General features: G+C 48.3%; 2 protein-coding genes across 2 annotated transcripts; both read right to left on the bottom strand.

Moving 5' to 3' along the window:
• Positions 1 to 266: 266 nt before the first annotated feature.
• On the bottom strand, positions 267 to 4414 carry LOC125510520 (cationic amino acid transporter 1-like). The gene is made up of 2 exons (XM_048675734.1): positions 3855 to 4414; positions 267 to 1835 (listed from the first exon to the last, which is right to left on the bottom strand). Exons 1-2 carry the CDS (start codon positions 4255 to 4257, stop codon positions 460 to 462), a joined length of 1779 nt encoding a protein of 592 aa, XP_048531691.1. The 5' UTR covers positions 4258 to 4414; the 3' UTR covers positions 267 to 459.
• An 8430-nt stretch (positions 4415 to 12844) lies between these two features.
• Positions 12845 to 17297, bottom strand: LOC125510519 (BTB/POZ domain-containing protein At1g30440). The gene is made up of 4 exons (XM_048675733.1): positions 16705 to 17297; positions 15532 to 15601; positions 13834 to 15021; positions 12845 to 13713 (listed from the first exon to the last, which is right to left on the bottom strand). Exons 1-4 carry the CDS (start codon positions 16776 to 16778, stop codon positions 13141 to 13143), a joined length of 1905 nt encoding a protein of 634 aa, XP_048531690.1. The 5' UTR covers positions 16779 to 17297; the 3' UTR covers positions 12845 to 13140.
• Positions 17298 to 22690: the final 5393 nt, after the last annotated feature.

The raw sequence follows: 22690 nt of genomic DNA, 5'->3' as shown, positions 1-22690 counted from the left end.
TTTAATTAATATATTTTATGTAAGTTTGAAAATGTATTGAAGATTAGACAAAATAATTTTTTTAGGATAGAGGTTTTGCTAGATGAGCAACAGTGATTCTCCTAAAAAGAAAATTAGGGAAATGGAATAGGAAGAAGAGATAGGAGATCTGCTAGAGATGTTCTGAGTGAGCACTGATTGCCATGGATGCCAATACAGCCTGCACTTTCACACTTGAAGTTGAATACAAATTTTAAAACTTTAAGCTCAGACGCAACACTAGCAAATTTTAGGAGATTTACCTTGTCATCCTAACATAAACTTGTCACACGGTTGCAATTCCACGGGTACTCGAGTAGGTTCTGGTCGATGGTGCATGTGCATATCATACTGACACACTCTACTATACAATCCCACTATGATTCACAATTTCACGTCTTATGTATGGGGCGACGAACCGCGCGCTGATGATATCTAGTATCACTTGCCGTTGGTCGGCGGCGCCATCTGCCCAGCGTCCCCGTCCTCCACCTTGCCGGCGCGGGCCTCCGCGGCGATCGCCTTGGCCTCGTCGTAGGAGGCGTGCAGGCCGACGAAGAGGTAGTAGACGAGCAGCGCGGCGCTCCATATCCCGAACCTCTCGAACGACTTGGCGTCGATGGAGCCCAGCAGGAAGATGTTGATGGCGATGGACGCCGACGGCAGCCACGGCACCAGCGGCGCCCCCCACAGCTTGGGCGTCCTCGCCTGCGGCACCAGCGCCCACAGGCACACCGTCGACGCCAGCCACGCCGGCACCGTCACCGCGTACGGCACCCACCCGTCCACGTTCAGGCCCCAGCACGTGGCCGTCGCCACGGACGTGGCCAGGATGGCGGCGATGCAGGCCACGAGCTTGTTGCGGTCGGCGGCGGTGGTCTCGCCGGTGACGTAGTAGCGGCGGACGAGCAGCGCGACGGCGACGAGCATGAAGATGAAGAGCGTGGAGATGGAGAGGAGGTTGGCGAGGATGCCGAGGTCGGTGAAGAAGGCGATGACGGCGGTGGCGAGGAGCATGACGACGGTGGCGTTGACGGGCGTGCCGGTCCTGGGGTGCACCTGCGCGAGCCAGGGCGGCATCATGTGCGTGCGGGCGATGTGCGTGAGGTAGCGCGCCTGGCCGACGGCGCTGACGAGCAGCACGGTGGTCATCCCCTTGAGCGCGCCGAAGGCGACGACGTACTTGGCCCAGTCCATGCCCCGGTCGGCGAAGGCGACGGAGAAGGGCGCGTCCTTGTCGATGGCGCCGTAGGGCTGCATGAGGCACAGCGTGACGGCGAGCACGCAGTAGAGCGCGGTGGTGACGGCCATGGACCCCACGAGGCCGATGGGGATGTCGCGGGCGGGGTTCCTGGTCTCCTCGGCCATGGTGCTGACGGCGTCGAAGCCGATGTAGGCGAAGAAGAGGACGGCTGAGGCGGCGAAGATGCCGCGGGTGCCGAAGGGCGTGAAGTCGCGCATGTTGGACGTGTCGGCCTTGGTGAGGCCGGCGACGATGATGAAGGCGATGACGGCGAGGTGGAGGATGGAGAGGAGGTAGTTGAAGCGAGAGGAGCCCTTGGTGCTGAGGACGGCGAGGGCGCAGATGAGCGTGATGACCACGACGGCGATGGGGTCGAGCTCGGAGTAGTGGGGGGAGAGGGCGGGGGCGTGGATGCGGAAGTCGCCGGGCTGGTGGTTGAGCAGCGTGGCGAAGTAGGAGGTCCAGGCGCGCGCCACCGCCGCGCCGCCGATGCAGTACTCGAGGAGGATGTTGCCCGCCGCCACGAACGCCATGAAGTCGCCCAGCTCCACCCGGAGGTACGCGAACGAACCGCCTGCAATGCAGCCATTCTTTTTATCAACCTTCTTCGTCAGCCGTCAGGGATTGATCGAAGCCGATCCTTCGCAAGAATTTTGTCGAGCGCTTATTTTATTTTATTTTTCTGCTGATGAAATGCCAACACTTATATAGTTGCTACCTCGAAAATCCTAATAATTTGCCTAATTCACATCTAGACGTTTTTTAAGGATATCACATCCAAGCTCTCACAAATACACAACAATAAAGCAAAAAAACTGAAAAAAAAACCATAAACCTAGTGGACATCAGGTTAATTGTGACATACCTATGTCACATCTAGATGTGGTCTAAACAGATCCAAATCCTAAACCTATGAAGGACCATGTAGCTGCTACCAAAACTCCAACTAATTTAAACATGCCCCCGAACCCTCCCCTGATTTTCAGGTGGGGTGGGCCTAGCCCCCTCCTTTAATCCGATCAAATAGTCCCACGTTAGATTAGTTCGTAACCTTAGGTAAACCGTTACGTGGATGTAGCATTGCCCTTACTACGCTCTGTTTCTATCTTCACATGGCACGCCAGAATTTCCTAGAAAATCTAGTATACTGGAACTGAATAATTCGTCAATTTGGCTAGTTGACAAAGTACTAGCACAAACATAAAGTTGGTTAAAACATTTATGTACAAGTAAGTTCATGCTATTGGATCTATCTATGACACATTTAGATATGACATAAATTGATGTTCACTTTATTCGTGGTCTATTTTTTTGTCCTAATTTTTTTATATTGCACTATATATATGGAAGGTTAGATGTGACATCATTAAAAAATATCTAGATGTGAATTAGACCAACTGTAGTTTTTTTCCGCTTGAACTATGTCTTGCTGAAGTTATTAGTACTCCCTCCGTCCGAAAATACTTATCGAAGAAATCGATAAAAACGAATGTCTCTAGAACTAAGATATGTCTATATGCATCCATTTCTCCGACAAGTATTTCCGGACGGAGGGAGTATAACGTAACGTGCTTGTAGAACTCAATTGACGGTTCTTATAAAATAATAATAAGAAGAAAAAACCGGACGCCCATCTCATCCCTGTCACTATACTTACACTGTTAGCATTCGGTCAAAGGAGGAGAATTCTCAGAAAGCAGAGTATTTGACCAAATCAACAGTAGTACTGGACTTGTCACTTGAGACTAGTTTGGTGAGGTGAAGTGTGAACTATCTATCACCCAACGTCCAAGGAGAATTGACGAACGATATTATTTTTTAAACACCGTTCATTTTGAAAGGAAAAGAAAAAGAAAAAGAAACTTATTAAGGCGTGCGAGGTCAAGGATCCATGTGAGCCGGTCTCAACTCAAGTCATCACTTGGACTGGATAGCATCGCATCAGTGTGGAAAAGAATGCCACACACTTGCTCTGGGCTTTGACTTGTCCCCTGGAAAACTGAACAAGTATAAATCCTGTCACGTTGTAAGTGCGGGCAGTGACGTGTTGGCCAGATTCGAAGTGAGCGAGAGGCCGGTCCATATGGTAAATTCAACCGATATCTTGTCCCCCCTGTGAAGATTATAGATCAAGCATACTCATCCTTCGCTGGTTCATTTGGCAATTAGACGGGAAATTGCCAAAATAGCTCAGAATCTCTACAAGTGTAATTGTTATAACTGTATTTCTAATTTAAGGGCCTGCTTCATGTTTGGACTTCTTTAGCAGTGACAGAGAATCTTTCCAATTTGTAACGTGCCTTCTTATCCATCAAATTCACTACAAAAACTACTCCCTCTAACGTTGTACGAAAGCCGCGACAATTAATTTGGATCGAAAGGAGTACTTAGTAAGTTTCTTCATTAACCAAATCAACCAAAGAGAAATGAAAAGCATCTTGATTAATCGTCAGACGGCGACGACGGGAGAAATCCTGAACTGCGGATCATGCCTGTGTGTTTCTCTTGCGAACTTAAACCAGATCATGCACGTCGGGCCGATATATAGCACCTAGGTACGCATGCGTATGTGTTGTGTGCACGTGGCACGTACCTGCGACGGGTATCTCGACGGCGAACTCGGTGTAGCAGAAGACGGAGAGCATGGCGGAGACGCCGGAGACGACGACGGCGGGGCCGGCCACCTCCTTGGCCTCCTGCCCCGTGAGCACGAAGATGCCGGCGCCGATGACGGCGCCCACGCCGAACCAGGCCAGGTCCCACCAGGTGAGGTCGCGCTTCATGTCGGCGCCGCTCCGCGCGCGCACCTCGTGCAGCTCCGTGGCCTCCAGGGAGCGCGACGTGAGGCGGTCCGCCAGCCGCGGCCCCGTGCTCCGCAGCGCGCGCCCGTACGCCGCCCAGCTCGAGAACGACTCCTCCGGGAAGAAGTCCGCCTTGGCGCACGCGCACCCGCGCCGCCGCGCGCCGCCGCCGCCGGCCTCGGCGCCCATCGCCATGGCCGTCGATGGGCTCTCTTCCTGTCCCGGCTCTTGTGTATGGGCTGGTTTGTCTGGCTCTGGGCGGGCTCCCTCGGGGCGTCCGCTTGGTCGTGTCGCGGAGAGGAGATGGGCGGGAGTGGTCAAGGCGCGTGCTGCGCGCGGGGTTTTAAGGAGGGTGCGCGTGCGTGGGTTTTTAAGCTGGCAACTGGTTAGATGGACGACGATGCTTTATAATCTCTTGAATTTTCTTCGGCTGAATGCAGCCGGAGCCCTGTGAACAGGCCACACGACTGGGACAGGAATTTTACCAAGCTAGTAGTACCTACTCCTATGCTTCTGTTTCGTTTCTGAAAACGTTTTTCTTCTTCCAAAAGCTGCGTTGGAACCGGCGTGCTCCAGGGTGGCGACCGCGCACCCCTGATCGGCTCACCGTTGGCTGTTTGCGCATGATTGGAGGCTTGGAGCACATATCGTGGATCGTTTCCGTTTGTTTACCAATGAACCGCGACGGGACACACAGCGCATGTGCAGAACGCACGGTGCGCTGTGCAGTGCAGGTATGGTCCGGGTCAGCGGCGAACATGGGAACGCCATTAAAAACCGAGCTGGTAGCATGCCAACGCACGCACGCGAGAGGTCACACTGCCTAGTTTGCACTTTGCAGGCACCCATCTTCAGACCTGTCCGGATGCATTTGTTTGGGGCAAACGGATAAATCATACCGCCCAGCGCGCAGGTGCAAACAGACTTTTGTCTGTTTTATGTCTGCTTTCGACTTATCCACGGTCCAAGTTTTGGGCCGTTTTTAAAGTGAAACGGACATCGCGCGGACGGGCGGGACGCTCGCACTTGTCTTCCTCTGGCCCGTCCGTCGGTGGCACAAAGCACCACCCCGGCGCCCCATTTCGCGCCATTTCCTCCCAAACCCTCCCACATCCCGCCCACTACCCTTCCGTCCGTGGCCGATGCCCCGCTGAATTCTGACGGCTAGACCGTCGACCTGCCCGAAAAGGTGAAGAAGAAGGCGACGGCCAAGGGTCCGAAGAAGCCGCGGTCGAAACTCATGCCAGCGGAGCTCACAAAGCTGGACGCGGAATCGGCCAAGAGGAGGAACCGGAGGGCGGCGGCCAAGGGCAAGAACGACGCGGCCAAGTTCGCCGCTGAGCGCGATGCAGAAACTCAAAATTTTCCTACGTATCACCAACATATATCTATGGAGAAACCAGCAACGAGGGGAAGGAGAGTGCATCTACATACCCTTGTAGATCGCTAAGCGGAAGCGTTCAAGAGAACGGGGTTGATGGAGTCGTACTCGTCGTGATCCAAATCACCGGAGATCCTAGTGTCGAACGGACGGCACCTCCGCGTTCAACACACGTACAGCCCGGTGACGTCTCCCATGCCTTGATCCAGCAAGGAGAGAGGGAGAGGTTGAGGAAGACTCCATTCAGTAGCAGCACAACGGCGTGGTGGTGGTGGAGGAGCGTGGCAATCCTGCAGGGCTTCGCCAAGCACCACGGGAGAGGAGAAGGACTTGGGAGAAGGGGAGGGCTGCACCAGAACATTGGTATGGCTGCCCTCCCACCCCCCACATATATATAGGGGCAAGGGAGAGGGGGGGAGGCGCAGCCTTGGCCCTTCCTCCAAGGAAGGGTGCGGCTAGGAGGAGTCCCTCCTCCCCAAGGCACCTCGGAGGTGCCTTCCCCCTTTAGGACTCTTCCTATCCCTCATCTCTTGGCGCATGGGCCTCTTGGGGCTGGTGCCCTTGGCCCATATAGGCCAAGGCGCACCCCCTACAGCCCATGTGCCCCCCCGGGGCAGGTGGCCCCACCCGGTGGACCCCCGGGACCCTTCCGGTGGTCCCGGTACAATACCGATGACCCCGAAACTTGTCCCGATAGCCGAAACAGGATTTCCTATATATAAATCTTTACCTCCGGACCATTCCGGAACTCCTCGTGACGTCCGGGATCTCATCCGGGACTCCGAACAACATTCGGTAACCACATACAAACTTCCTTTATAACCCTAGCGTCATCGAACCTTAAGTGTGTAGACCCTACGGGTTCGGGAACCATGCAGACATGACCGAGACGTTCTTCGGTCAATAACCAGCAGCGGGATCTGGATACCCATGTTGGCTCCCACATGTTCCACGATGATCTCATCGGATGAACCACGATGTCGAGGACTTAATCAATCCCGTATACAATTCCCTTTGTCTATCGGTACGATACTTGCCCGAGATTCGATCGTCGGTATCCCGATACCTTGTTCAATCTCGTTACCGACAAGTCTCTTTACTCGTTCCGTAACACATCATCCCGTGATCAACTCTTTGATCACATTGTGCACATTATGATGATGTCCTACCGAGTGGGCCCAGAGATACCTCTCCGTCACACGGAGTGACAAATCCTAGTCTCGATTCGTGCCAACCCAACAGACACTTTCGGAGATACCTGTAGTGCACCTTTATAGTCACCCAGTTACGTTGTGACGTTTGGTACACCCAAAGCATTCCTACGGTATCCGGGAGTTGCACAATCTCATGGTCTAAGGAAATGATACTTGACATTAGAAAAGCTTTAGCATACGAACTACACGATCTTTGTGCTAGGCTTAGGATTGGGTCTTGTCCATCACATCATTCTCCTAATGATGTGATCCCGTTATCAACGACATCCAATGTCCATGGTCAGGAAACCGTAACCATCTATTGATCAACGAGCTAGTCAACTAGAGGCTTACTAGGGACATGGTGTTGTCTATGTATCCACACATGTATCTGAGTTTCCTATCAATACAATTCTAGCATGGATAATAAATGATTATCATGAACAAGGAAATATAATAATAATCAATTTATTATTGCCTCTAGGGCATATTTCCAACAGTACGCAACAAAAGGGACTTGTTTTCTGGACAAGAGTTCACAAAACATTCCATGAAAGGAAGTTGTTTGCGCCCTACCAATTTGCGAGCAACTGTGGCATCACCTCAATTCAAAAGAGGTGGTTGTTCATCCAACAAGAATGCAACAAGCATTGTGCCGCACTTGAGAGCGTTGAAGCACGACCCGTGAGTGGTCTCGGCATTGGGGACATGTTATGCTCTCTTATCTTTCGTTGCTACGGCCATGAGACTTCGGCCTTCTATATGTTTGCATGTTTAATTGTTGTTGATCGTGTAGGCATTTCAATCTTTGGAAGCATTCAAGGCACGGCACAATGACAAGCCATTCACTCTTACGCATTGTTGGACACTCATCAACAATTGCCCTAAGTTCAAAGATTAATACCGTGAACTTCAAAGGAAGAGAGCCAAGAAGACGGCCGCGTTGGCCGAAGGTGGAGATGGTGAGGTGTTGAAGAGGCCCAGGGGCAAGACCAACTCCAAGATGGACGACATATGTGATGCGTCATACATGGCCTTGCATGAGACTTTGCACGGCATGATGTCTCAAAAGGATATGAGGGACGAGAAAAGGCGACAAAGTAAGGACGAGCAAATGAAGCAATACCTAGATCTTCAAATGAAGAAGCTTGAGATGGAGGAGACGGCCAAGAAGAGGAAGATCGACATGGAGGAGGAGGCGTCCCGGCAAAGGCAGCTCGACATGAGGCCGCCAATGTCACGGCCATGTAGAGGCAGCTCGACATCGAGGCCATCAATGTTGCAACCAAATCAAAGGAGGTGGCCCTAGCGATCATGAGCGTGGACTTGACCAAGATGAGCGAGAAGACGAGGAGCTGGTTCGAGGCCAGGCAGAAGAAGATGTTTGACGCCAATGAACTAAACTAGGTGGTTTGTTCGGCCGTGGCCATTCTTTTTGGAGGCTGGCATAGGTGCCGGCCACTGGCTATGTGCCGGCGAGAAGCCTATTCATTTTCGAGGCTAGTTGTGTTGCCGGCCGCTGGCTGTGTTGCCGGCGACAAAACGGTTCATTTTCTTGGCTGGCTTTATTGTTGGCCGCTGGCTCTGTTGTCGACAAGGACGTGTAGGCAGGCTATGTTGCCGGCGTGAACTAGGGCTGCTGGCATGAACTAGGGCGTGGTTTATTCGAAAATTTACGTTTGAAAAAGGAGGCAGACAGGATGCGGCCTAAGGATGTATCCCCGTGTTGGGCGCACGGCCATCACATCCCAGAAATGGTCCGGACACGACTTCATTACCCGCCCTAAATGAACAGAATCCAGGCCAAAACGGACGTCCGTTTGGGATCCGTGCGCTGGAGTTGGCCTAAGCATTTATGTTGTTTCCTTTCCATTTCAGGAAATGCATGCCAAGCTAGTTTCATACACCGGATGGACTTCTGCAGCCAATCCTTGATCTTTTTTAGGTTGATTTTTTTGTGTGAGGTCAATTTTTTTGAAAAAAAAAACATGCTCAAACGTTCTCAATTTCTTTTAGACACACATCAAATTTTGGTGTACAACCTCAAAAGGTTTCAGCTCCAAATTCAACTTACATTAGTAGAAACAAAAAAAAAATTAGATGTGAATCGTGTCAAAGTACTATTCACCTAAGGCTGTCAATATTCACATTCAAATTTGTCTTTTTCCGAATCTCTAAATGTACAACGAGTTTTGAGCTGATTTTTCAAAGTTGTAGACATACCCCACATGGATATTGTCAAATAATTTTAGATTTTTCCAAAATGTCTAAATATTTATTTTATGGTTGATCTCACGATCTCGCCTAAATGTGAGATCTCATACAAGTCTCCCTAGGGTTTTGGTGCTTGTCAGTTGTCACGTCGATGGTTTGTTTCAAAAAACAATTCCACGGGAGCCAACTAATAGCCTCGTCGCCGCTTATGCCAACACCTCGTCCACCCTGCCGGCAAAGAGTTTAGCAAAGGGAGCGAAGAAAAAGACGGGGAAGGGCCATGCCGTTGCCTCTCCTTGGTTGGTCTCGAGGGCTGGCGAAATTGGGATGTCCTCTCAATTAGTATTATGGGTGATACGGGAACAAAAAATGTTGATCTCGGGCACATTGTTGTCACATTTTGATCATGTGTCTGACCAACGTGCAGAATTTGATCAATTTGAACCCTCCGGCTTGTCGAGAAAGGTCGCAATTTAGGGAGCTAACGTTAAGCCCGATGAGGATATTATGCTCGTTAGGCATGGGAAGATATCTCTTTCGATGCATTCACGGGAAAGACCAAACGACCGCAAACTATTAAAAGCAAATTATTGAGGCCGGGATATGGATATGGAAACTATTAGTTTGCGCGTCACTTGACCAACCTCCAAATACATATGAAGCATGCTCGACATACATTACGCTCATTGCTGACATGACGACTCTGTTAAAGTTGCTCTTAGCGTATTAAAAACAGTATTACAAAGCATATTGCTCCTAAACTGTCTTATCCCTATGAACTGCAAAAGAATAGGGAAATAAGTATTTGCAAACGAAGTCATGCCATATTCTCTCTGGTTTGTTTACCAAGTCCTTGCCTGGTTATCTGTTACATAAATATGTAAATGGAATTGGTATGAGGCAGCTCCCTGACTTGCAAAATTCAGGGGGAGAAATCTCCTAGGTTATAACCTGTTAAGATCATCAGATCTTCAGTATGTACTCTTTTCCTTTGTGATTTTTACCTAACTGTTTCTCATGTAAGGTTTTCAATAAAGCAATTTAAGTACAAGTATGGACAACATATGTCATATTCTCCTTATTATCTCATTGGATTTTTAAAAGGAGTTATTCATGGCATATTGTATATTCCTCCTTCATTTTTTCCACGAAGTTTCTGAAGGTCATGATTCCAAGGATGACCAGTCGCAAGGACAAGCAAGGATTAGGGGGGGGGGGTTAGGATTTATTTAATCTTATAACTAAAGTGTAACCTTACTCGTCAAATCTCTTGTGCCGTTGGTTAGCAACCGCCGTGACGCTCTCCACACCCGCACGTATGGCCGCATCTGCACATCTTGTATGTCCTCCATCTATAGATTCTATTATTGATGATACGTAGAATCGGCGGTCCCTCGTTAGGTTCGCAAACATGGTTGAAAGTGTCAGAACAGAGTTCACACAAGTGGGTTACCTAGATTCGGGCCCTCCAAAGGAGGTAATATCCCGTGCCCTATTTCTAATCTATATTCATGGTAGAGTTTCTTGTTATCAAGACTATAGATTATGGGTATAGATGGGAATTGCTATGTACCCCTAGCCCCGTCCTATATTGTATTGATCACAGGGGCTAGAGTTTACATGAGAAATCTCTTTCCTTGCTCACCAAGATGGTTCCTAAGATCTATTCGGGCCTCCTGACTCCCTCTTGTCGTCGGGCTCTGTCGGAGCCATATGGCCCCATGGAAGGCCTACTGTCAGGCTCCCCTCCGAGAAGTCACCCCCAGTGTATTCGACCATCAATGACCATTGATGGAATAAGGTTGTTTGATTCATTCATTCAGTTTGTCTCACAACAATCCTAAGGGTGTCAGTACCTCCTATTGCACTGCATAAACCTTGTATTCTTGTCTCGAATAAAGTAACTCTAGCAGAGTCACCATATGTGGGTCATCATATGTCTTATGGAGCGTGCTTCATATCCATTCGGAGACTACGACAATTATGTGCAAACACAGATTAACCGTAATGTTTGGGGAGGGGGAGGGGAAGACGCAATATTCCGCAATTAATCTCCTCAAATCGAACCATTGGCATTGAAAGTGCCATATGATGTGTTCCCGCTCTGCCATGAAATTTGCTTGTGCCTCCTCACGGTGGAGCCATATGGCGATGTTCCTCTCGAACGCCAGCCTCTGCCCAGGGATGGTCTGCTCAAAAGTTTCATTGGGTTGTACGATCGACGCGTAGGCAACGTATCGCTCATTCCATGCCTCCTTAACAATGAGGCGACGAGGAGCATGTGGTGGTCGATATGAGTTGTGTGGGCGAGACCTCTCCTGCCCCATACGGGAATTGCTGGCAGATATGCTTGACATCCCAAACAACGACATGTGTTTTGGGATTAGAATCTGACCACACATTGAGGAGGGCGGCATCCTCCTGCGCGACCTCCTCCGTGTCGCAGCGATCCCACTCCTCCTCCTTAGCGATGTTGGTGGCATCTTATGTCGTTTCCTCCTCGTCGAGCAATCCTTTCTCTCCTCCGAGAGCAAAACCTTTTCCGGTCGAGGGGTAACTGACATGGTGAAAGTGGAGAGAAAGAGGAACGACCTTTTTATTCCAGCAGGTGGTGGGAAATCGTGATGGGAAGGGCGCGGGTAATTGGGCACGCGGCGTCCACCATTAATTGGCTTGCTTCCTGATGCGATGGGAGTCGGCCGCTTGCGCCATTGACGGGAAGAGGAGGTGGACCACACAGGAGGATGAAGAGGATGTGAAACTTCCTCTCGTCGTTGTCGGATAGACCCTTCAAAAACCAAGCCCCACCACCTTCAAATTAGAAGGCCCGCGAGCTCAATATAGAGCGTCCTTCATAAATTATGACGCTACGAGGTCGGATAACAACTCAATTAGAACGGTCTTATTGGTTAAAACCGTCATGTTGGTGATTATTATTTTTTGCGCGCTGGGGTAAGGGTGGGGGTGGTATATTGGTGATTATTATGATGATCGGGCTGTTTTGGCGACTCAGCTGGAGTCGCTCCAAGAAATACAATGAACGTTGATGTCCATTTACGTGGTGTACACTTGGTTCGGAGTACACAATGATGCACTGAGCTAACAAACATTTTACTTTGGTTGTCTCTTGCAAATGGCGGGCCAATCGAATCCATGACAGGTACTCCCTCCGTTCCGATTTACTCGTCGTGGTTTTAGTTGTAAACCACGACGAGTAAATCGGAACGGAGGGAGTATCTTTCATGGCAAAAATCATAGAATTGTAATAATAAATTTATACAAATATAATTTCAAGTACGTACCGCCAGTTGATGGGCAAAACATAATGCAGCAAAATATTTCTTCAGGTTGTCACCAGGCTGGAGACGAGGAACATGAGTAAGAACATTTTGATGTCATTGTCACCCAGGAAAAACGACATGCGGCGCGAAGAAAAAGAAAGAGAAAAAGGAACTCAAACTGCTTCAAGTAATGTACTACAACTCCAAGGATGAACAGAATAAAAATGTCATGAACTACTCCCATCTTGATCATCTCTCTGTGTCCATATCACACAGTCTGCTGAGCATGCTTTGTGCCAGCAGTAAGAAAGAACGAAAGTATACAAAGAGATTTCCCTCTGGTTTCTAGAGAAATCAGAAACCTCGAGATTTATGATGTGGAAAAGATACATCAAATCTGCATTGCCAGCTCAATGGCTCCGTGCTGGCCACAGAAGCTGTTTGATTTGGTCAGCAATTCTCTTGCTTGAAGCATCACAGGTTCTTTGCATTGACCTGAGATGGCGATCTCTGGTCAGACTCTGGCCTTCGCAGAGCAGACAAGGATGCTTAGCTTCAGAGGTCAAAGGAATCAACTGGACTCCCTGCAGCGTCCTTAACTTCCTCGGTCCACACAAATCATCAGTCGTGCCAATGATACTGACCTCGCGTTGCGTGTCTGAACATTTTGTTTGAACAATCAAACCAAAGAGAAAATGATCTACAAGTCCAAATAACCAAAAATATTATGTGCATAGATAGTACTCACTATTATTTGATTACTCGCAACTATGAACTGACCACCACTTGCACTACTTCAGTAAACACAGAACATCAAACTTTGCTACACATTTCCATTCCCACTAACCAACACACCCAAAAACACCAGAAAATGTTCACACGAAGGGACTCAAAACACTTGCACTTGGCACATTTAAACCTATAAACGACGACTACGGAAACTATAACACAGCTCACACCAAGTTAATTAAAATTACGGGAGTAACTAGTAGGGAGTTTGGTGTTTCATTCAGGCGTCGGCGGAGAGCTGGCGCTTCTGCTTGGACAGCTTGGCCTGCAGCTTGTCGAGCTTGGCGCTCATGCTCTTCTGCTGTTCGCTCACCGACCCCTCCTGCGTGCTGCACATCTGCGGCTTCATCTTCAGGCTGAACCGCCTCGGGACATGGGACGCCCACCCTCCTCCTCCGTTCTTGCCACCGCCGCGCCCCAGCTTCTCGATCTCCTGCCGCATGTCCGAGCACTCCTTCTCCAGCTCCGCCAGCCGCATCCGCATGTTGTCCATGCCCACCTTCAGCACCTGGTTCTCCCTCACGGCCGCCGACCACCCCCCGGCCTCGCCGGACATCGCCACGCAGCCGCTCCGCAGCGGCCTGGACGACCCTTCCAGGTTGTCCGACACCAGCAGGCACCCCGCGATCGACGTCCTCAGCTGCAGCTGCTCGAAGAAGAGGACTTGCACGACCACGCGCAGCGGCAGCCTCTCGTTCTGCGCCGCGTGGGTGCACGCCTCCAGGGACAGCTTCTGGCAGTCCATCAGCCGGCATAGCTGCTCCCGTTCCGCTTCTGATAGCCAGCAATGTGCCTGTGAGCAACACAAAACCAAAATGATGTCATGCAGATGCAGATACAAGTGAGCGTCCGATTTCTCAAGACAAACAAAGATTAACAACTTTAAAAAAAGGAAGTAGGATAGAAGATCTACCTTCAAGTACACATCGATGGCACGGTAGAGGCCGTCATCTAGCGGCCGGGCATACTCGGGCAAAGCAGATGCCAGGGCCTGGAATTTCGGAGGTTTCAGATTGACATCCGGTGCAACCTCTGCAAGATAGCCATCCAGTAACTTGGCAACAGCAGTGATTGGTATCATAGAAGGGGACGCCATCATGTCATCGATGCACGGGGAGCAACCGCCGTTGGCTTGGTCCATTGCCAGAAAGTGCTCAAGAATCCTGTGCACGCACTCCACATTGTACAGTGTTTCCATGGTGTAAGAGTAGTTTGGCAGCAGTAGATCTTCCAGACTGGCCTGGTCAAGCTGCATGCCGACGCGTTTCTCCAAGTTGGCGATGCAGGTGGAGCTGGCTTTCAGAATCATGGATGTTTTAAGCAGCCCAAGCAAGAGTTTTGTAGGCACCAAACCCTTCTGAACAGGCAATAGTCTGTCGATCTCCTCAAGCAAGTTCCTCTGTTCTACATCAGAAAGAGTACCGGCCAGGGGCATTGTTCCCATGCTATTGCGCCTACTGAGTCCTGGAATATACTTCCGCGCATAATATGCCAAAGAACCAGCGATGATCTCAGGCCGAATGCGTCGAGACTCCATACCAGATAGCAACCTCTTGTACATGGGAAAACTCAATGATGAAACATCGTCATACCACCAGTCCGAACTGAAGTTTCTGGGCCTGGCACCGGTGCTGATCCCATTCCACAGCACACTGCCACCAGGGCTTTGCATGAGGCCATGTTCCCTTATCGGCCAGCCAAACAGGTTTGGGTCGGTAGTTGCTTTCGATGCTAATGACTCGATGCATCTCTTCACAATTTGAAGATCTTCAGCATGAGGGAGAAGGTCATCACATGTTTCGAGGGCCTTTAAAGAATCTTTCCAGTTACGAAGCACCACTTGGTTAAGAAACATTTCTGTCTGTGCAATCAGGTTGTCATCAGATATTTCTTCAGTCATCTGGAGATGCTCAGAGGCGCAACGCAGGTGGACAACATTTGAAGAAGAAAGTTCTATTTTCACTCCATAGCAGAATCTTGCCACCATTTCAAATGATTTTGCACCCCCTGGGATATCACTTAGTTTGATGATGCACTCTTCTTGATCTGAACTCTCCTCTATCAATTGTTCAAGAACGGCACTTTTGGAAAGTAAAGGGAACTGCAAAGACGATGACCAGCATTATGGTAAAAGAACAGCCAGCATGTAGTGAAGGTCTACAAGTACAAGGTAAGAAAAATCTGTAAAGATGCATGAATGACCACAGGAGAAAGTAAACAAATGGCATGTGTATTATTTTTAAAGATGAAATGTTGCCACAAATTAATTCTCCAAAAATGAGTGAAATCCTTCCAATACAAGTACAAGTTGCTCATCCTTCTTAATAAGGACAATGTATATTTTCCTATAAATCCACAGGTAGTTCCTTGCCAACTTAGAATGGACACTGTTTGCTTGTTACGACAGACTAAAGTTTGTTAGTCTTATCTCTCAAAAAAAAAGTTTGTTAGTCCACCTTGATGTTTTAGACTACATTCTTTTTTAATACCAAACAGTTTAAATAACTTTCTTCTAGGGCATTCTAGTAACAAGTAATAGTAATACAGTAGCTGTTTCTAGTGCCATAGAGGGCGAAATTGTTTACGGACAATCACAGGAAATGCATATTACCTTATGAAGGTGGAAAGACATATCCCCAACTTCCACAGTAACATCACTTGGCAGTCCTGTTGTGCAGAACCTAGAAGGTTCAAAAGCAGAAGAAAAAGTCAAGATCATTATATCAGACATATTTAAATACGAAACTTCACAGAGCAAATTTGAAACATATATATCCACGGCAATGGTCCCTTCGACGTCACAAACAGTGGTGCTAAAGGTGGTTGATTTCATGAAACATGGGAAGCTTGGGCTGTCCATTTAAAACAAAATCCAAACCTGCTCCCTAGTAAATAATTACAAGTTGGCTGCATTGTCTTGTATAAATGAAATGAGGAACGATGGCATCCCGCTGCCAACCAATGTGATGTGGATCCATGAAAAACCGCAGGCGACCCCCACCGGCCACCACAAACTGATTGCAGAAGCGGTCAACTGCGATCAACTGTGCATATTAGTGGGTACAATGAGTGAATAACACCCCACCATACTTGAATGGTGGAACTGTATCTAGCATGTGCAATGGGGCACCAAGGCAGGCAATACCGCAAGTCTTCTCCTTATTTCGTGGGAAATATTCTTAATCAACAAGTGTGTCGGTGACAAAACGAAATTTCAAATTCCAGCTAACGCCTTGTTTTGAACACATTTTCTTGGCAACTAGCATAGCATTTGAAAGTAATGTTTTCAACCCTGAATTTTCTCTCTCAATCACAAATGACAAGCAAGCAGGAGCAAGTAAACCAAGTCTGCTATTCGAATCTCATCGTTTTGCAATTGAAAATACGCATGTGAACATGGAATCAGTGGCAGTGGCCTGTATATATACAAAGAAAACAAAACTCGAGACAGAGCTCAGGGAGAGCGGTGTAGAGCGAAGCCGTGCAGTCCAGCCAAACAAAAGACTTGTGAATTATGGCACCTCCAGACAGAGCTCCACCAAATTGGCACCAATTTGAGCAGAAACCCCCAAGAACGCCAACCAGCCACTCTTGTCCTATTTTCTCCCCTAAATTCTTGAGGTTTCAGGTAGCAGCAAAAGAAGGGCAGGAACAAGACAACAAGGCCCAATTGTCTATCCTGGCAAGGGAGAGCGAGCAAGTAGACCGCAGAAATCAAGGCTGAATTAACGCGGAGAACATAGGGCGAACAGGGAAGAAGAGAGTAATGAGGCGAGAAATTTACCACGCCTGTCCCTGCCTTCTGAAGGCATCAGGCTTTGATCCCAGCTTCACCGACGCCGACGCCGACGCGGCCATCCTGGTCGACGCGGCCTCCCCCAAAGAAGGCTGCGCGAGTAAGACTCGGGCGCAGAAGAAGAACCCTCAACCAGCACTCGGAAGCTCAGGCCATGGCCTGGTCTGCCCCTTTCTCTCTCGCTCTCTCCCAGCTGCCGCCGGAACCAGCTCCCCGCGAAAGGAAGACAGGGCAGGGCAGGGTCAGCGATACATGATATGGTTGGAGGTGGAGACCCCTTTGGCGACGGGCCTGCTGCTGATCCAACCACTCCTCCTCCAATAAACCAAGCGCAAGCGGGGGTTGCAGGAAGAGGAGCACCGATTCAATCGAAGCAGTTAATGGTGGGCGCCGGCGCACAATGGGGGTTGGGAGAGAGAGCAGGAGTGCGAGTAGTTGGGTTGGGGCAGGGAGGAGGCTTGAAGACGGCAGTTTCTATTGTGTCTTCACCCTCCCTCTCTCTCTGCTTAACAGCTTTTGTGGGTGATTAAGAAGGTCTCGGGGAGTTTGATTAGGGGGGGAGGTGGAGATGGAGAGGGGAAGCAGTTGGCGCTGTGTGTTTTTCTCGACAATTGTTTTGTTTTGTTGCAAGGAGAAGGAAATTAGAAAAGGAATCGGGTCAATTGGTAGTAGGCGTCAAACGGAGGGAGCGGCCAGACGACAAGGCAGCAGGTCAATCAATTATTTGGTCGACAAGGGAAATATTGCGGCCTGCGGAATCGCACGGCTGGTTCCCATCCATTGAGGCGCAAATAGTGGGAAATAAATTAGTACTAGAGTAGGAATCTATACCTGTGTGACAGTAATGGCGCAAATATCCCAAGGCTAGGAGTAGTAATGTGTTGGGAAGGCGTTTTCTTAGTATATTTATTCCAGAAAAAGAAGGTGTTTCTTTTCTTTTTTTTTTGAGGGAAAAAGAAGAAGCAAGGTGCGTATGGGAGGAGCGGGGGGTGTGCGTTGGTTCCTGCCTGCCAGTGTGCTGCGTGGGTTGGCGCGGGAGTTATTATTTACTGATGAGGAGGCATTAAAGGCTCTGGAAATCTTGGGCTGCGTGTACACAGATTCTCTGAAGGAGAGAGTACAGCCGGGCAACGTTTGTTTATGCATGCATTTCAGCCACCGCTTTGTCCTCTTGACCTCAATACCGACTATATTTCCGGACGTCCGTAGCATTTTCAAATCTAGTACGTAGGGGTGTCCTCTACTTCTAGGGTTGCAGACTTGTAGTAGCTGCGGGTGCAAATCCTTTTTCTAAGAAAGAATCTTTGGAGGCGCAAATCAAATCGTCGTATATCTCATACTACTAGTAGTACAGTACTATTTTGTTTTCAGAAAAAATTGGAAGCTTGGGCTACCGGCAAATGCTCTTCTCGATCGGTGGCGCATGTCTTTAACCTTACGCAGTCGGTACTACTAGCACGTACAGTAGTACGTGCCTGGAGGAAACCCAAACCACCTTGATGTGATAGGAGTAAAATAAACAGGTGGCTTGTTTGGGGGCTAGCGTCGCAGCTGCGTGGTGCTTGCTTGTACGTGCAGATGCCGCCGCTGTTTGCCGCGCCCGGATGGATGCACACAAGGAACTATCAAGGAAGGTCAACTCGTTGGGACTAGCTCGATTCGTGGATGTTGGATATTAGGTAGTGTTTGGTTCCTAGTATTAGGACTTTTTCTAGTTTTTAGGATTTTTTAAAAAAGACTCTTAAAGAGGTGCTTCTAAGGACTTTTAGCAAAAAGTCTTAAAAAAGTCCCACCCTATTTGGTTTGGTAGGGTCTTCTTTTAGTCCCAACACAAAAAAATCCCTGGAACCAAACACCCCCTTAATCTGGTTATTATGGTTTTGCACTTGTGATATTCCCAATGTGTGAATCAATTATTTGTGCGCAGTGTCCAAACGTGGTCTAACATTGGACACACATAAGCACCACGGTTCAAGAAAATTCACTTCAGGACTAGGACTATGTGTAAATTAATATAACACGTTTTAGATCACCACTTCCCTCTGTAAATTAATACCGCCTCCATCCTGATTTATTGGTCCTTTCGTATTTTGTGCTAAATTTTCACCTTATATTTAAATAAAAAAATGTTAATGCGTCTAAAAAATAATAATGCCAGTAAAAACTATGTTCAAATACGAACCCAATGGTATAATTTTTAATGACATGCATTATCATTTTCTTAGTCTGACACAAAAATACTAAGGGGACCAATAAACCAGGACGGAGGTAATACAAGATATTTTAAATCACTAAAGTAATAGTGATCTAATGGGAGCTGAGAGCAATTTTACAGGTTTTTTGGCTCCCGGGAACATTTGCTCCGGGATGAACAGTACCTCAAAAAATGTGGGAAAATGTTTTAAAAAATTCTGAATTTTTTTGTGAATGATTGTGTTAGTGTCGCAAGCATGCTTGAAAATTTTCATGCGAAATGGATCAGTAGTGTTTTGTCGGTGAAAAAAAATTAGTGTAACATTTGGCGTTCATTTTTTTTTGCACAAGTCAAAATGTTTATTTTTTTGCCTTTGCAGGTAGCATAAATAATTTGTTGGAATTTTTTTGACATTTCAAAAATTATTTTTCACACGTAGGAGCACATGCTCCTGGGAGCCAAATTGGATTTCCAGATAACCCCGTCCTCTCATCATATGATACACACAACACATTTAGCACTATGTTGTTTGATTGCATAAATCAAATTTCATCACACCAGTGGTTGGAAACACTTCATATATTGGATGGTAAACACAATACCATCATAAACAACAAAGTAAAGAGGTTTAAGATGTCTTCTTCTTCTTCTTCTTCTTCTTCTTCTTCTTCTTCTTCTTCTTCTTCTTCTTCTTCTTCTTCTTCTTCTTCTTCTTCTTCTTCTTCTTCTTCTGTATTGGAGGTACATAGTGAGGGGTCCTTTGATTTAAAGGGATTTCATAGGATTTTCAAAGGGTTAGAATCCTTAGGGTTTTTTTTCTATGTTGGTCGTTTGATTCACAAGATTTTTTCTTTTGGAATCAAGTGTGCTGCAGTTCATTGAAAATCATGCATCCACTTCAACCTCTTTTCATAATTCCTTTGTTTTTCCTGTGGCATCAAACACTCTATACTAATTCTATAAGATTCAAGTGGACGTGACACTTAAATCCTGTATTTTTCCTATGCTTATGTTCTAAAATCCTGCAAATCAAAGAGGGCCTGATTAGTGAAGCCCATCCTGTGCCATGCAAGGAGATACGACGCACCAGGGTTGAGTTGGTTAGGTGGACAGTGGTATCCACAACCCACCAGGGTTCAAATCCTGGTGCTCGCATTATTTCTGGATTTATTTCAGGATTTCCGGTGATGCGCTTTCAGTGGGAGGTGTTGGAAATATGAGCAATTTACCAAATGATTTTATTAATGGAAATACTAGATAAAGCATGACTAATATAGTAGAGATAAAACAAGTCATATGTTCTGACAGAGAGAAGGTAAATAGCTTCTGCATATATGAACCGTATCCTATCATATCTAAAGCAGACAGTATAACAAGTAGCATATATGAAGTAGAGCCTATCATGTGTAGGACAAGGACTAGAACAAGGAACTGTGGCAGAACCTTTAACAGGAAACACAAGAACATGTACGGGACAGCAGCAGCAGAAGCGCTAGACTTGGGGTCGGTGTCCTCGCCTGCCATGTCGTCGAGGAGGTCGTGGACGTCGGGGAAGAAGTCATCGTCGGGGAAGTAGTCGTCGGCGACCGGATCGTCCGTGATGAAGCAGCCAGTAGTCGCGCTGAGCGCTCCCCAAAAACATTATCACCCTTCTCCCGTACAGGACACAAAAGGTGCGGTCTCGGAGGCCTACTGTCCCGACTTGCGGTGCATGCCGCAAGACGAGATGGGGAAGAACGTAGCAGCATCGCAGTGGTCGGAACTTTGTGGCGAGAGGAAGAGGAGCTTCTGTTGTGTCTCTCTGGAGAGGAGCGACCTCTCTTATATAGGCACAGGAGAAGGACGCGAAGAGGCTGCGGCAGGAGGTGAAGCAACGAAGGGAGACGAAGCGAACATGCAGCGGCCGAAGAGGCGCTTCGTTCGAATTCAGTGTCCACTATAGAAAACGTTTCAACTCCCATGTGACCTTTCGTATCCCCGTCGTGCGTGGCAAAAATTTAGATATCGGCTTGGCTCATTCCCGCAACCCGCGGCGCGTCGTGGCGAGGCGTGGCGTGGCGTGGCAAGGCGGGCGGCGGAGGAGGAGCGCGCGTGGATATCCCGCTTGTTCTCATACTCGTGCAAGTGGGGAAAGAACCTCCCTTATAAGGAGGTCAAACTCCCACTAAACTAGCAATGTGGGACTAAACTTTAATAGTATCCCTTGCCTTGCACAAATGGGCTAAATGGGCCTCTAGGATTTATTAGGAATTTCTGAAATAGTTATTGGGCTACCCAAAATAACAAAATAGACTAAATTCCAGCAATCCCCCACCAGATCCCAGAGGCACACAGAAATTTGCCTTTGGTTCGAAAACAATGTTTTATATATCGGTACTGCTGTTGGGGAACGTAGTAATTTCAAAAAAATTCCTACGCACACGCAAGATCATGATGATGCACAGCAACGAGAGGGGAGAGTGTTGTCTACGTACCCACGCAGACCGACTGCGGAAGCGTTGACACAACGTAGAGGAAGTAGTCGTACGTCTTCCCGATCGGACCGATCCAAGCACCGTTACTCCGGCACCTCCGAGTTCTTAGCACACGTACAGCTCGATGACAATCCCCGGGCTCCGATCCAGCAAAGCGTCGGGGAGGAGTTCCGTCAGCACGACGGCGTGGTGACGATCTTGATGTTCTACCGTCGCAGGGCTTCGCCTAAGCACCGCTACAATATGATCGAGGTGGAATATGGTGGCAGGGGGCACCGCACACGGCTAAGGAACGATCTCAAGGATCAACTTGTGTGTCCTAGGGTGCCCCCCTGCCTCTGTATATAAATGAGCCAAGGGGGAGGGGGCGGCCGGCCAAGGAGGGCGCGCCAAGGGAGTCCTACTCCCTCTGGGAGTAGGATTCCCCCCCCCAATCCTAGTTGGAATAGGATTCCTCGAGGGGGGGAAAGAGAGAGAGGGGGCCGGCCACCTCTCCTTGTCCTAATAGGACTAGGGGAGGGGGGAGGCGCGCGGCCCACCTTGGGCTGCCCCTTTCTCCTTTCCACTAAAGCCCACTAAGGCCCATATAGCTCCCGGGGGGTTCCGGTAACCTCCCGGTACTCTGGTAAAATCCCGATTTCACCCGGAACACTTCCGATATCCAAACATAGGCTTCCAATATATCAATCTTTATGTCTCGACCATTTCGAGACTCCTCGTCATGTCCATGATCACATCCGGGACTCCAAACAATTTTCGGTACATCAAAATGCATAAACTCATAATAATTGTCATCGTAACGTTAAGCGTGCGGACCCTACGGTTCGAGAACAATGTAGACATGACCGAGACACGTCTCCGGTCAATAACCAATAGCGGGACCTAGATGCCCATATTGGCTCCTACATATTCTACGAAGATCTTTATCGGTCAGACCGCATAACAACATACGTTGTTCCCTTTGTCATCGGTATGTTACTTGCCCGAGATTCGATCGTCGGTATCCAATACCTAGTTCAATCTCGTTACCGGCAAGTCTCTTTACTCGTTCCGTAATACATCATCCCGCAACTAACTCATTAGTTGCAATGCTTGCAAGGCTTATGTGATGTGCATTACCGAGAGGGCCCAGAGATACCTCTCCGACAATCGGAGTGACAAATCCTATTCTCGAAATACGCCAACCCAACATCTACCATTGGAGACACCTGTAGAGCTCCTTTATAATCACCCAGTTACGTTGTGACGTTTGGTAGCACACAAAGTGTTCCTCCGGCAAACGGGAGTTGCATAATCTCATAGTCAT

Source organism: Triticum urartu, chromosome 5, assembly GCF_003073215.2.
Source record: "Triticum urartu cultivar G1812 chromosome 5, Tu2.1, whole genome shotgun sequence".
Taxonomy (NCBI): Eukaryota; Viridiplantae; Streptophyta; class Magnoliopsida; order Poales; family Poaceae; genus Triticum; species Triticum urartu.
This window is presented reverse-complemented; position numbering and strand designations above follow the sequence as displayed.